Genomic DNA, 15704 nt, shown 5'->3' with positions numbered 1-15704 from the left:
TCTTAAAATGTCAGTGTCGTTGTTTTGTCTCAAGATGCACACCAGTTTTGTTTTTTTATTCGAAGGCACGGATATAAAAGCTACTGAAATGTCCTAATTATTCTAAAACCCTGTCTGTGACACTGAGCCTATGTGTTTAGTGAGCATTAACTTAGTAAAACAGCATTGGAATGTTTTTAGTCACTCCACTGACTAGAGAATAGGAGTGTTTTCTCTGACTTCAGGTTTGCTTGTTGAGGGGTTTCTCTCATAAGTGAGCAGGCAGCTGGAGGATTACAGAATGTTTGAGAGGGGATGGGGAAGTCTCTCTCATTTGCTCCTCTCCTATACGCTGCTGCACACGCCTTTCAATGTGTGCGTTGCTTTTAGGATGCACAAAGTTAGGTTTCTGCTGCCAGTGGAGAATAACTGTTTGGAAAAATAAATGACTATGGTAATACTAGGCCTACTCAGTATGGTAATTATTTATGCTAAGAGAGATGCTATAAGGGAGGAGACACTACAGTAACAATTTGTTACTGTATTAGTATAGAACAAGATGGGAAACTACATTGAAGCTCCAATAAAACTCAATACAGTAACTCACTCTCTCTTACTTCCTTATACGAACTCTGAAGGAACATAGGGCTGGAGCCTATCCTGTGATATACAAACTAAACACACACACACACACACACGAAAAAATATATAAATAAAAATATGTTAAAAAAGATAATATAATATATGGAGTCAGGCTTAATGAGTCATTCCATAATTTTACAAATATCAGCCACATAGTCAATGATTAAAAAAAAACAGCAGGGGAAGTTTTTACCATTACATAATTTACATAAATATCAGCCACATATACATTACGTAAGCGGAGCAGAACGTTTAATGGCCTACATGCAGTGATTCTGGTCCATACATGTTTCGAGCTGAGGCTGAGCATCTTCGTGAGTGCTGAGCCTGAAACAGTGATGCTGGAACTACTGCGCCACCCGCAGGAGCGCCAAAGAACTGCAGGCACTCGGCGCATTTAAAACCCCCTGCAAAGCACTGGGGGAGTTACAGTGCGAATTGGACTGAGTAAGTAAAAGTTCGCCCGGGATTTTCTTGCGGACAGTAGGACAGATATACGAAAACATGGCAAACAAAGGACAGCAGCCTCCCTACCTTCACTTGGCAGAGCTGACCGCATCACAGTTCTTGGATATCTGGAAACATTTTGATGCAGACGGTGAGTCCAGATGCGCCGTTTATTCCACGGATTATGATTCTAAAAAAAAAAAAAAAAAAAAAAAAAAAAAAGAACTAATTATGTCATGAGTTAAATTTTATCATTAAAACGCAGAATTTTTTTTTAAAGCTAACAATAAACATTTGTAAAGACTTTGGGTTCAATATCTCAGTGTGAAAATTTAAGAATTTGGCAGTTTTTACGTTCTAAAAAAATTGATCACAGAAAAAAACTTAATAAACAACATACGAACATGTCGTTGTAATCAGTTGGCTATAATGCATAGATTTTAGGACAAACTTAGGAAATAACAAAATGCCTAAAAAAGTGATTTCCGAAATTGTAGGCTAAACACTCACACAGATTATATCATAGCCTATTATGAATTCTGTCACTGATTGATTCGTCATTTTTGTTGCACTAAAAAAAAACATTTTTTGTTTTTCACTCTTCTTGGCACAAATCGAGAGTAGACTTTAGTTTCCACTGCTATGATCAAATAAGCCGTGGACAAAATCAATGAAAACCTATACGACTTTATAAAAAAAAAAAAAAACGTTGAATCATTTATTGAATAAGAGTAGGAGTAGTACTATCGCGTTTCAGGTATAAGGGGCTCCAAATAGCCTTGTCCCATTAGTGAAATTATTTTTTTTCTGCAGCCTAATAGGCTATTTCGCATTCATCACCGGAGCTGTGGGCTATTTCAAAATTTAGTGACTGCCCACCTTTTTGTGCATCATATGCGCGCCCTGGTTGATTTGAGAAAGTTCACTTTTTCGTACACAGTGTACTATTCCCAAGTTCATTTGAACGCATCCTAGGCATCTGATATTGCACATTGTTGGGATGATGGGCATTGTGTTCAAGGTCTTCCTCACCCAGACATCTTGTCAAGATCACTTACAGGAAACGCATCGGATCTTACATCCTGCAATATCTAATGATAAAAATATCTCAATGACTAATTATTTATGTATTAGGATCATAATCGTAGACGTGGAGTAGATGTTATCGTTATTGGCAACTTGGTTAGGGGTTTCTTCTGGTTCGTTTCCCATCTAATTTGTAGCCTAATGAAATACAATTTAGACAGGGTAAATAATGTAGCCAACTATTAGCTATGTGAAGAACCTATTTATCTCTTAATTAAACTCCTCATTTATAGTCAAACCGACGTTTTCAAGGAACGAAAACGTGTTTCAAGCGTTTAAAGGAGTAGTTCACTTTTAAAAAAGCTTTTGCTGATAATTTACTCACCCCCATGTCATCCAAGATCTCCATGTCTTTCTTTCTTCAGTCGAAAAGAAATTAAGGTTTTTGATGAAAACATTCCAGCATTTTTCTCCATATAATGGACTTCAGCGGGAACCAAACGGTTCAATGTCCAAAAGACACTTTCAGTGCAAACTGCAAACTGTTCAAAGGGCTTTAAACGATTCCAGACGATGAATAAGGGTCTTATCAAGCCAAACGATCGCTCATTTAATAATAAATAAATAAAGTTTAAGTTTTATAAGCTCAAATGCTCGCCTTGCACCACGTTCGTGACTCGCCTGTTCCAACTCGTTCTACTACATGAACGAATCTTTTTCAGAGTCAATTTGTTCGTTTCATGAACCAAATGACTCTGGAAAAGATTCGCCTAGTGGCTTGATGGAAAGTCCTTCCGTTTTTATCAGTAAAGTTCATTGCTACTGGTTCAGCAAGTGACATGTTTTGTTATGTCATAGTCCAAAATGGCTATTCCAACACATATCAGTTCTCTATTCAAGATGGCTTGCATGCGGGGAAAATTATGGTAATGGCATTGAATTCACATATGGTAGAAATAGCCAATATGTATGCTTGGGCCATATTGCATATGAGCATGAACAATCAGTACACATTGACATCCTCATAGACCATTAGTTCAAAGTGTAAACAAAAATTCAATTCATTGTTAAGGGAATGAATGGTCGTCATATCTCTGAAAATGTCAGAGCAATCATTTCCGCACCAGATGGCAACATAGCAGTCAATTCCAACATACTCAGCAGGATTAATGCATGTATAAACTATTAATTATGTATTGCACCCAACAATTTAGTAGATTAATTATTCTACATAGATCTACAATCAATGTAGTGTTCATTTTCTCAACACAATGGACAGATCAATTTCTGACAGAGTCTTCAGCTCATATTGTGATGGTACTTCACATTTATTATAAAAAACAAAGAGATATTTCCCATGAGTCATGTGTCCAGCTGTCTAGAAATGCCACTATAATCCACAGGCAAATTCATCACAATAGTTGACACTAAGACATTTCAAACATGATAATAGGACAATACTTATGTATGTAGCCAATGCAGTTCTCACTTCACATAAGTTATCACTTTGGTGATGTATTAGGCCATAGACACAAAATCCCATTTCAAACGCGTACCCATACGCATATTTCCTTTGCATGAAGGGCCAATTTCCTGGCATGGGAAATTACCCCCAGATGGTAATATTGCATTTATTTGTGGGGGTAATTTAAAAGTCAGCATATTCTCTGAAGCATCAAGAAGAATCTCCTTTTCGCCTTTTCAAATAAATGGCTTTAAAAGGCTCACACTGTACGGCCCCCAATTAGAGGAAAAATGGAAAAAAGAAAGCCTTCAAAGCTTTAACTGGGAGACTAGCCATCAAAAGTTTTTAATTAAGAACTGTGTTACTTGGATTGGGTGCCAGCCAACAAACCAATCTAGAGTTAACCAGCTTCAAAGCAGCCATCTAGGCAATGCATTACTTAGCATTTCCATTGAGAGATAGTAGTTATCTAGTCTTATAATGACAAACATCATTATAGATGAAGACATCTCAGTAAGTCCTGAACCAGACTTCCTTATATTGCAGGAAATGGCTACATTGAGGATAAGGAGCTTGAAAACTTCTTTAGTCAGCTGGAGATTGCACGGAGAGGGGCTGGTGTGGTAAGTACATGGACAAGTGAAGAAGCATTAACATCTCATTATAAAGCACTGTGTCTTTCAAACTAAACTGAGGAAATCGCAAAGCAATGGGGGGACTTAGGAAAACCCAAACCAGTTAAAGGGATATTTCACTTTGAAATTAATTTTTGGTATGTTTTAGCTTACCTCAAGGGCATCCAAGAAGATGTAGGTGTCTTTGTTTCCGCAGTAGTTTTTTTTTCTTCTCATTTTTAGGTCAAACTGTTCTTGTCTGTCAGTCATATAATGGAGGTCTATGGTCACCACCTCAAAGAGCATGCACAGAAAAGTCCAAATTAAACATGATTTAATGACTCGTAAATGTAAGTACACATTGATGGCATGAGACTCGAAACGAGCGGTTTGTGTGAGAAAACAAACAGTATTTATATAGTTTTTACCTCGTGATCTGAGGGCGCGGGCGCTTTGTGGAGGTAAAAACGATATTAATACTGATAGTTCTCAAACAAACCGCTCGTTTCATGTCTTAGGCCATCAATGTGTACTTACATTTACGAGTCATTAAATCATATTTAACTTGGACTTCTCTGTGCATGCTCTTTGAGGTGGTGACCATAGACCTCCATTATATGACTGATAGACACGAACGGTTTGACCTAAAAATATCAAAATTAAAACTACTGCGGAAACAAATCTTGGATGCCCTTGAGGTAAGCTAAAACATACCAAAATTGATTTCAAAGTGAACTATCCCTTTAAGGAACTGATTGGTCTTGGCGGAATATATCTGCTGTTCCTGTTATTGCAGTATGGGACTTTCTATTGCCAATACACACACGACACACTGCTGTGAACATGTAAGGTATGCTGTTGCTGTGTAATATAGCATACGTGAGTTACATGTAGCAGATTTAGACAGGTGGAGCTGGGGAAGATGAGAGGGTGTCTGAAAACATGCTGCGACGGCAAGTATTTGAAGGTTAAGCAGCGAGTTCATTGGCTACTGATACAGCAGATGCCCTACAGAGAATCATGTGATTGCAAAAAGATTGAGATAAGGAACTATCAGCCTGCGCCAGCTAGAATTATGGCAGGACTTTTTAAATATTCTGAAAAAATGTCTCTGAAAAATGTTTTGGGGGGCTGGTTTTCCCATACAAAATAAAGTAAATTGGGTCCGATGTTGTTTGGGACCTAATTGACTTTCATTGTATGTACAAAAACAGTTGAAACGTGCTTTAAAATTTGTTCCACAGAAGAAATTAAGTCATACAGGTTTGGAACAACAGGGTGAACTATCACTTTAAGATATCAAAGCTGCAGTGTGTCAACGTCGCCTCCACTAGCTGAACCAATGGCATGATTAGAGGGCGGGGCTAACTGTTTTGAAGATTGGGCAGGTTTGAAACTTAAAAAAAATCATTATCTTTGCAACTCTATCTCTTTAGTTAAGATAAATTAGAAGATGAGACACTAAGAATAAAACAGAAAAGGCACTGGTAATTTCCTATCCTGACCTTTTCCTTTAACCCTAAAGCTCAATGCAATGCGTCATTCAAAATATGGGGAAAACACCTTTCAATGCTGTTTGTACAAAAAAAAAAAAAAAAAAATCAATATGATAAATTCCTTCATATTAACAGAGTACACAGGGTCCTATTTATATAGAGTGAACTGTGTGCAAATCAATTATATAAAGAGCCCAGATGACTAGGCAGATCAGGAAAGAGGGGACAGGAGGTTTTATCTTTATCCCTGTATGTTCAATAAAACAGGGGGAGCCTCATAAAGTTAGTAATTCTATTATCTGCCTTACAGATATGGCATTACAATGTACACCACTTATAAAGTGCAAGATTCGTCCTAACCTGAGAAGCTTTTTCAATAAGCAAAGAATGAGAAGAAGATTCATCTTGTTGTGCTGTCTTCACACAGGACCCCTCAAATGCAGCCTTTAAAGAGAAGATGACAGAGTTCATGCAGAAATTCGACAAGAACAAAGACGGAAGAATTGAGATGTCAGAGGTACACATCACTTACATCACTGTGACTTTGACAAGCTTGTAAACATCCGGTACCCAAAGAGACTGCGATTATCTCATCATCCTTTCTGAGAAGAGGAAACTCTAACGCCACTCATAACTTTAATCAAACCTGTAACTTATTGATAGAGCTGTCCAAAAAGAGCCGGTCTCAAACAGAAAAAAAATTACGTCTTCAATTATTTACACTGCCTTGTTGTACGGGTGTCTAATCCAATCTATCCTTTCATCAGCTGGCTCAGATCTTGCCCACAGAAGAAAACTTCCTTCTCTGCTTTAGACAGTTTGTGGGATCCAGCGCTGAATTCATGGCTGTAAGTGATGATGCTACTTTTTCATTTTATAGATCCATGGTCATTCACATACAGTACATATACAATATATAAAAAACACAAATTGCCTCTTGGGAACCATACAAATATTTTCTGTATACTCATTCATTGCCAAATCCTACATTTTGGATGGTTTGATCATCAGCAAGTGACTGCCTCAATGGTGTATTTATTATGTCGAGTTGAAGAGAGAATGAACTAAGGAGAAAGGGAAGCTTTTTAATCATCCAGTGTAGTAGGCAAGCCTTTTAAAGTGATAGAATGAGTAAGTACAAACTTCTATTTTCAGATGCATGTATTATAGATGTGCTGCTGTAATTCTCCGTAGACCTGTAGAGGGAGGCATCTATCTTTGATAAGAGCCTGTGATGGAAACAAGGCCAGCTGCTGGATTAAAACATTCATTAAATGGCATTTCTTGCTCCTCGCTCGAACAATGCACAGCTGCTTCGAATAGAAATTACAGAGGGTATAATGAAAAAGCTATTTTAATTAATGTACTCTCCTGTAAAAAAAAAAAAAACGGTAAACTATCGTAAAAATACGGTGTGTTACTGTTTTTGAAATTAACAGCTAAATACCGTATTGTCAGCTACAGTATAAAACTTTAATTTAACAGCTCTAACACAAAAACAGTAACACACCGTATAGTTACGGTATGATGCTGGCAACCACAGCTGCCAGTAGTTTACCGTTTTTTTACAAGAATAATTTTATTATTATTTCTCCACTTCTGCATTTACATGCACTCTTTTCCCTTTGATTAGTCAAACCTAAGATATATTGCACATATAATTGTAAGCTGTACTGATGGTATGGTTACAGTATCTTTTTTGTATGCTTGTCTGTGTACAGGCCTGGAGGAAATATGACACAGACCGCAGCGGTTTCATTGAGGCTAATGAACTTAAGGTACGACTTCTATTACTTTTCCTGCTGTGGCCTTCACAACAATCCTAAAAAGAGTTTCCACGGCCACTAATGTGTCGAGGCAGATGGAAACTATGCAAATCGCCCTGGTTTTGGTGGCTGGCATCAGAAGAGAGTATACAAATCACTACATTTGTAAACAAAGCAAATGAAGCAATGATCACTGAGGAGACGATGACCTCAAAAAAAAGTATAGCAGATGTCATGCTTAAGGGTGTTCACAAACCAGAACAGGAGGGGGTTTGTAAGATAATATACTCTTAAGAAGAAAAGACTACATAAAGAACCAGTATATATAGAAAGGATCTGTCATTTGTTTCCTGTATAGAATCTTTTAGGGGTTCTTATAATAGGATCATGTCATGGATTTAGTTTGAATTAATTCGTTAATTTTATCCATCAGTAGAAAATAATTAAATAACATTTAAGACATATCTCCTTATATAGAACATTTTTGGCATAAATTGTTCTTTATAATTGAGTTAAGAACACAAGGTTTCTGTAATGAAACTCATTGAACCTTTTTGTAGATTGGATAGCATATATATATATATATATATATATATATATCAGGTTTTGAAATCCAAGCATTTTCTTTTAACAGGTTTTTAAACTCTTAAATCGTCAAAATCTACTTAAATTCATCATAATCTTTTTTCCAACAGGGCTTCCTCTCTGACCTGCTTAAGAAGGCAAACAGACACTATGACGAACAGAAATTGCAGGAATACACACAAACAACAGTAAGTTGTTGTCTTTGTGGTGCATTAATCGATATCTTATCCTCCTAGTGTCTCAATTAAGAAAAAAAGAAAAGAAAAAAAGTTTTATTTTACCTTAAAATCCTGGAGCCGTTTGCCACCATGCTTGACTTGTACATGCACTGGCCCCACGGGTTGTGTCTGCACTCCAGCTGTGCTCACATATGTCCACATCTTAAGGCCAGAAACACAAACCAAGGCTAGCCAGCTGGATAATTGAGAGCCTTAGTTGTCCTCTTTCTACTTTGAAAAACAAAATAAGTTAAGAAATGTTGTGCAGCAATAGGACATATTGATTTTAGAAGGAAATTTGAAGCAGGGGCCAGTTGCATAATCATAGTCATTATGTTAAGACTGAAGTACAAACATAGTTACATTTAACTGACTAACTGAAACGTTTATGAACAGTCATGAAGAGAAATATTTTATAACACTTTACTTGAAGGGCTGACACCTTCATAACCATGACAAGACATACGTCTTGAACATAAAGTAGGGTTTATGCATGTTTATGACTGTCATTAAGTGTATTTTGCTCAATGACATTGTCTTTATGACATCTTGACATTAACCATAACATCATATCCTGTCAGTATCTCATGAAAGCTTGACATAAAATGAAGTAAAACTGTCATGTGGTTGGCTTTGACATTGGCTGTCATGAGGCCATTATAACTGTCATGAGTATTTTTCATGACCTCAACTACAGTGGTATTAATTGAATTTGTCATTAAAAAGTTATAATGGCTTCATGACAGCCAATGTCAAACCCAACCACCTGTCAGTTTAATGTAATATTAACCAATAAAGCTAAGTGTTTTTTTAAGTTTGATAATTAATCTGCTATTTGTCATGTTTGACAGGTTGTGTTGTCTTAGAAATGTCAAGTTGTCATAACAAAGACACTGACAGGTTATGATGTATTGGTTTATGTCCAGGTGTCATAACAAAGACATCTCAAACAATGTTATATTTGCATTAAAAATGTCATAACTGAGTGAATGACACTTAAAGACAGTTGTCACAAACATGCATATAACTTCATATTCATAACATAGGTCATGTCATGATTATGGAGGTGTCATGTTAGTCTAATGCACACCCCTTCAAGTAAAGTGTTAACCGAAAAATTAGATGACTAACTTATAAGACTAGTATTAGCAGTTAATGCAACCAGGATATTGTGGTAAATATTTAAACTGTGCCATTCTCTCCTTTTTAGCTCAAGATGTTTGATCTAAATGGCGATGGGAAACTGGGTCTGTCTGAAATGGCGAGGTGAGAAAAAAATAAATAAAAAATCACATTCATATTGTTAGACACAATCAACCCAATAATAATTTTTCTGTTTATGTCAAGGCTTCTGCCGGTTCAGGAGAATTTCTTGTTGAAGTTTCAGGTAAGAGCACAGTCATACAGGAAGTTTTATCTTAAAGTTTGACAATTCATATTTTTAGTTACTGAACAATGTTTTTATCGCTGAACAGGGCGTCAAGCTAACTGCTGAGCAGTTCAACGCCATCTTTACATTCTATGATAAGGTGATGTATAATCCAGCAAGGCTAGCTGAACGTCTTTTGCAGGGCTTTACGATATTGTGTAAATTTGTATGCGCTGCTGTTGTGTTGCTGGAAATCTGATCTTACCCTCCTTTGTTATCAACTTCTGAATGCAAAACAGTGTCCTCATTCACCTGTGCAGGGAAATGAGAAGCACCTGCACCTGTGTTTTCTTCCAGCTTGGTGGTATCATCATTTGGAAAGGGATTTAAAATGCAAAATCAGAAGCACATTTACAACAGTTTAAGTGCCAACCACAAGTAATTACAGAAATCCCAATGAAAATTGCTGCAAGATAAAAATTGCTATTTAATGCTGCACTAACACAAGTTCATCATTAGTCTTTCGCCACTTAACTTTCAAAGCCAGATTTATGCCTTAGAAAGGCAAGATTATCTCATCATTATTCTATGTAATCAATATCTTTGAGCAAATAGAGACCATTAGACAACAGCACCCGCTCACAGGCTTGCAATGATGACCAACCTTCAATTACACATGAAATGTAATCTATGAACACAATGTGCATCAAATGTTAGCATTTAAGTAGGATTGTAACAATATATCGAGCCACAATATATCGCAATACAAAAACTGCAACAATACGTATCGTGGATAGTGACAACATGTATTGTGGATAGTTCCCCCATACTAAAAATTCAAGTTTTCTGAGTTTTAGTGTAAGTACTACATTAAACTACTATATAATGTTGAATATAATGTATAATAATGCAATGGGGGAATATTTGGGTCCTGATAATACCAAATGTCTGATGTTCCCAGTAAAAAGTGGCCAACATTATTTTAAATATATCTAGTCAGTAAAAGAGTGCAAGCATATCCATCTAAAATAATTCTGTATTTTCAGCTTCAGAATCATGAATATTTGTATTGTGGTGTCATCATTGTCCTTGGGTTACAAGCACCAAGTCCAAGCCTATTCGTTTAAAGTTTAAACCTACAATGTAATTTCAAATTTAGCATTTTAAACAACAGTACATTTTTTGTTTACCGTTTAGGGTATTCACCGACGTCACGTTCTGGGCGGTAACCCGGATGAGCGGCCATTATGGAGGCACTCGGATGTAAACAACAGCATTGACTGCACTGTTTAATGTACTACTGAACACATTTGTTACACTAAAAAAAATACTGAAAAAAACCAGTGGTAGATGCGAAATCATATAGAGGACGACATATCAAGTAGGAGAGAGCGCAATATTTTGACAAACTAAAGTTAATTTGTGGTAAAGGTCCGAATGAGCTAGCTTCTCTAGCCCGTAAGGCAATGACGTCACTTTGTAGGACAACTCGAAAGCTAGTGGCGCATGGGTTCCCTCGGTCGAAAAGCTAATGCATTTTTCCCCATAGACTTTTGGAAAATCGCAAAAAATAAGATCTGTGTTTAACAGAGAGTTGTGACCCTTACACGTTTTGTCTATCAAGATAATCTTTACAAGTTAATCCAAAATTTATACATTTTGAAGCCTATATAAAGATTTTAAAAAACTCAATCAGACACAATAAAGTTTAAAAAAAAACACAAGCAGGTTTAATTAATCTCCTTCCCGCAGTCAAACTGCCTTTCTGTGTTGTTATGAATAATATTGAGAGCGAGACATCATGCCAGGCCATCTAAGCACTATTATGGCTTACAGTCATAAAATAAGAAGCCGTTTTGGGAAAAAATAGCATTTCTAACGGGGATTAAGCCAGTAAACATTTAACAAATGATCATTAAGCCAATATGGCTCTGTTGATATGAACAGACTTTTGGATTATTTCACCAAAAACTAAAAATTCTGTCATCATTTTCTTACCCTGATGTCCCTCCAAATCCAAAACTGGCTCTTTTTCCATGCTAAAACAAATGGTGACCGAAGCTTTCAAGCATCAAAAAGGATACAAAAGCCCTTTCACACCTAACGTTACGTTACCGTGTTTGGTCCGGACTTTCGACTTTTCAGTTTGGTCCGAATCAAAATTATAGGTGTGAAACCTCCCCCGGACCACGGTCCGGACCAAACAGATGAAATTTGGTCCGACGAAAAGAGGTAACGTTAGTCTCGGTCCGGATCAAACTGAAAAAAGGTTTGGTTCGTTTCTAGTGTGAAAGCATTACTGTTTGGTTCGGATTTTTTAGACCTTTTACAGACTGGTGATTTCCAAAAGAGTCTGCGCACTTGCGTTTTCGGGACCAGACATGCGCAGTCGTGAGCAGGATGTAAAGCGGCGAAATCAAGGCCACGCCCTCATTCTCGCTAAATTGATGTCACAGCACCGTTTTTATAGCATCACATAACTAACTAAAAACAAACTTATTTTAAAAAAGAACACTTGAAATTACATCAACGTGATATAAACTACAGTAAATGACAAAAACTATCTTTGAAAAAAGGATATGTGAAGTGTAATTGGATTGTTTTGGTCTCGCGTCCGTTCAATAACATGGGGAGGTGGGGTTTATGACCTATACTAGGACCAGTCACTGGGGGGCGATCGAGACGTTTTGGCTTCATTTTTGAGGGGTTGTGCGGAACGGTTGGTTCATTCCCTAGACTGTAAAAAAAATATTCATTCATGTTATCAACGTTTTTTTATTATTGCATGAACAACAATTACAGAACATGAACAAAAAAATACAAAAAAGTACATAAATAAAAATGCCAGGGTTAAAGATACACAAATACACAGTACAAAAATTGAATGATCAAACAAAACTAAATTGACCAAACAAACAATAAAAGGCTCTGACATTTCACAAAATCTGAAAAGTATTCAACAAATACATGGTTTTAACAGCTTTTTCATTTGTACTGTCCTTAATGGAAACAATATAATTCTTTAATTCTTTCAATAGCACAGACAAAAAAGGTTTCCAATTAGTAAATTTACACCGATGAATATGAAGCTTACCTAAAATAATCAAAAGATAAATAATATATGCTTCCTTTTTCATGCTCTTTTCATATTGTAAAAAAAAAAAAAATCTTACATGTTCGTATAGCAAAAGAAAATTACATCCCAATTTGTTATTTATAAACCTTCACCAATGACCTTGACCTTTCTGAAAGTATAAAATCTATCAAAACGTGAACTTTGGTTCGGACCTTGTTGCGGACTTTCAGGTGTGAAAACTCCCTAAAAATATCATTAGTGGACCTGTATTCCACTGCCATACGATATGAGAGTCATGAATGAGTAGTTCTTGATTGAATGATTCGTCCACAAATTTGAATGATCCGACTCTCAAGTTCTCACTCGCAAAGTGATTCAATCGCTACCCTTCAATTTCAATGTGTTCTGCTGCACACAAAGCTATTGGTATTTTAAAGTCTAAAGAAGAAAAATCAGTACAATCCTCCTTTGTTCCACTGAAGATCATTCAAATGGTTTTGTAAATTGTGAATTTCTTGCTTTCAAGGATGGAAATGGCTACATCGACGAGCAGGAACTGGAGGCTCTCCTGAAGGACCTCTACGAGAAGAACCATAAGGTGAGATAAGAAGGCTCTGAAGTAGGCTATAGTGACAAATAACAAAAGCAATCATACTGCACTGTGCTTGTGTTTAACCTCAGGAGGTGGACAGCAAGAGCCTGACTGGTTATAAGCAAAGCATCATGGCACTGTCAGACGGGGGGAAACTGTACCGCTCAGAGCTGGAGATTGTCCTTTGCCGGGAGCCCATGCTGTAAATCGAGGCTTTCTGACCTTCATCTCAGCTCTGTTCCAGCTGCCTGAATACTGTAACTGTGTGCATGTGCCGGGCACCCCTGTCCCCCTCCCATCTCCCTCTCGAAATGAGTTCTGAATGAGTGTGCACAGAAAAGCACAACGTCTGTCCTCTCCCCTTCTCTCCTTTCCCTTCCAACAACCCCGATCGCCACTGCTTTCCTTCGCCTACAAACTGCAGCTACTATGATGCCCTCTGCTCAATTTTTGAACTATATATTTAAAGAAGTATCTTTCTGGAAGAGTAGCAGAATAATGGTGTAATATGATTAGATATTTATTTGGAGTGCTTGGCTTTCTGGTTTCTTCCCTTCCGTCTGGTTTCATCTTCGGTTTGTTTTTGTCCTCATTTCATCTTATTCCTGCCCAATTATGTGTGGGATTGTGGTGTTTTTTTTTATTTTATTTTTTGGCTGATACTGTTTAAGGATGTAACTGAGAGCATTAATAAAAGTAATGTGATATAAATTTGATGTTTTGTCTTGTTTTTATTTGTTTTTTTTTTTTTTTTGCTAATTCGGATGCTTGAAGATATTTATTTTACAGAACTGAACATATTAAAGGGATAGTTCACTTTGAAATTAATTTTTGGTATGTTTTAGCTTACCTCAAGGGCATCCAAGATGTAGGTGTCTTTGTATCCACAGTAGTTTCAATTTTGATATTTTTAGGTCAAACCGTTCTTGTCTGTCAGTTATATAATGGAGGTCTATGGTCACCACCTCAAAGAGCATGCACAGAGAAGTCCAAATTAAACATGATTTAATGACTCGTAAATGTAAGCACACAAGACACAAAACAAACAGTATTTATATCGTTTTACCTCTTGTAACCCCTGCCACGTCCAAGTGATCTGAGGGCACGAGCGCTTTGTGGCTGTGGTTACAAGAGGTAAAAACGATACAAATACTGTTCGTTTTCTCACACAAACCGCTCGTTTCGTGTCTCAGGCCATCAATGTGTACTTACATTTATGAGTCATAAAATCATGTTTAATTTGGACTTCTCTATGCATGCTCTTTGAAGTGGTGACCATAGACCTCCATTATATGACTGATAGACACAAACGGTTTGACCTAAAAATATCAAAATTGAAACTACTGCAGAAACAAAGACACCTACATCTTAGATGCCCTTGAGGTAAGCTAAAACATATCAAAAATTAATTTCAAAGTGAACTATCCCTTTAACTCTTTGAAATTGTCCTTTGTTACACGTAACATCTCATCAATACGTGACATGCTGAATGGAGACATCACATTTCTAGAAAACATCTTCCCCCATTGTGTCCAGATGTATTTAAACCACATTAAATAATTTATCTGCTAGACTTTCCTCTTACAGCAGAGTTTGTAGAAATTCCTTTCAATTAATCATCAGAACATGAATAATTCATCCAAATGCAGTTTTGGTTTTATAAATGGGGATTCTCTACACTGCTTGCATTGACTGGTAACATTTTCTCCAATGTACACTGATGATTTATTTAGCTAAATCTTATCTGACAAAATCTAACCTATATTTTATTTAACATTCCATAAATTCTAACAATTTAGCAAAATGCACATTCATATATTCACATTCATATTGTCACAAGACAGTTTAAAGTAAAAGCAAATACTGATAATTAACTGTTTTTCTTAAACATTTCTGCAGACTTTTAAAGAAAAGCAATTAGACTTAACAGTTTCACAATGCTGACTTTTCTTAAGTGTTCAAGTGATATGAGTGAGAATTTTGTTCAAAGCAATTGAACTGTAAATGAAAATAATACGAGACGGTTCCTCAGCTGCAAAAATGTTGCTTTTAAATATATCAAAAGCTTTGCCTTCCCATTTTTCCTATTGAATACAACCAGAAAGCATTCATACTCTGGGATTATGTCTATATTATAATTGCTAGACTAATGAATTAATAAATGAATAGTACCCTGTTCTTTTATTGATGATGTTTAAAAATAGCAACTGTGGGGAATTGAGAGTGGATGGCTAAATTTACCTCCTATCTAGTCTTTCTACATTTATGTATAACATTTTCTGATTTAGGTACATCTAATGGTGTCCATCAACAATTCAAAATTATTGAATTGAGTTAATTCTTTTTTAGATACTGCTGCAATCATCAACGGATCTCATTCTTCTGATATTTATGTGTTTGGCAGATGCTTTTTCAACCAATGTTATTTT

The 15704-nt window shown here is 36.4% G+C and overlaps 1 protein-coding gene across 1 annotated transcript; it reads left to right on the top strand.

Moving 5' to 3' along the window:
* The first annotated feature begins 1034 nt into the window (after nucleotides 1-1034).
* Nucleotides 1035-13991, top strand: calb2a (calbindin 2a). Its single transcript, XM_039684323.2, has 11 exons — nucleotides 1035-1219; nucleotides 4106-4182; nucleotides 6097-6186; nucleotides 6437-6517; nucleotides 7391-7447; nucleotides 8131-8208; nucleotides 9449-9504; nucleotides 9586-9625; nucleotides 9714-9767; nucleotides 13210-13281; nucleotides 13365-13991. Exons 1-11 carry the CDS (start codon nucleotides 1126-1128, stop codon nucleotides 13479-13481), a joined length of 816 nt encoding a protein of 271 aa, XP_039540257.1. The 5' UTR covers nucleotides 1035-1125; the 3' UTR covers nucleotides 13482-13991.
* The last annotated feature ends 1713 nt before the right edge of the window (nucleotides 13992-15704 follow it).

The sequence above is a fragment of the Pimephales promelas genome, chromosome 10 (assembly GCF_988280905.1).
Source record: "Pimephales promelas chromosome 10, fPimPro1.hap1.1, whole genome shotgun sequence".
NCBI lineage: Eukaryota > Metazoa > Chordata > Actinopteri > Cypriniformes > Leuciscidae > Pimephales > Pimephales promelas.
Note: the sequence above shows the minus strand (reverse complement) of the source record. Positions and strands in the feature narration are given on the sequence as shown.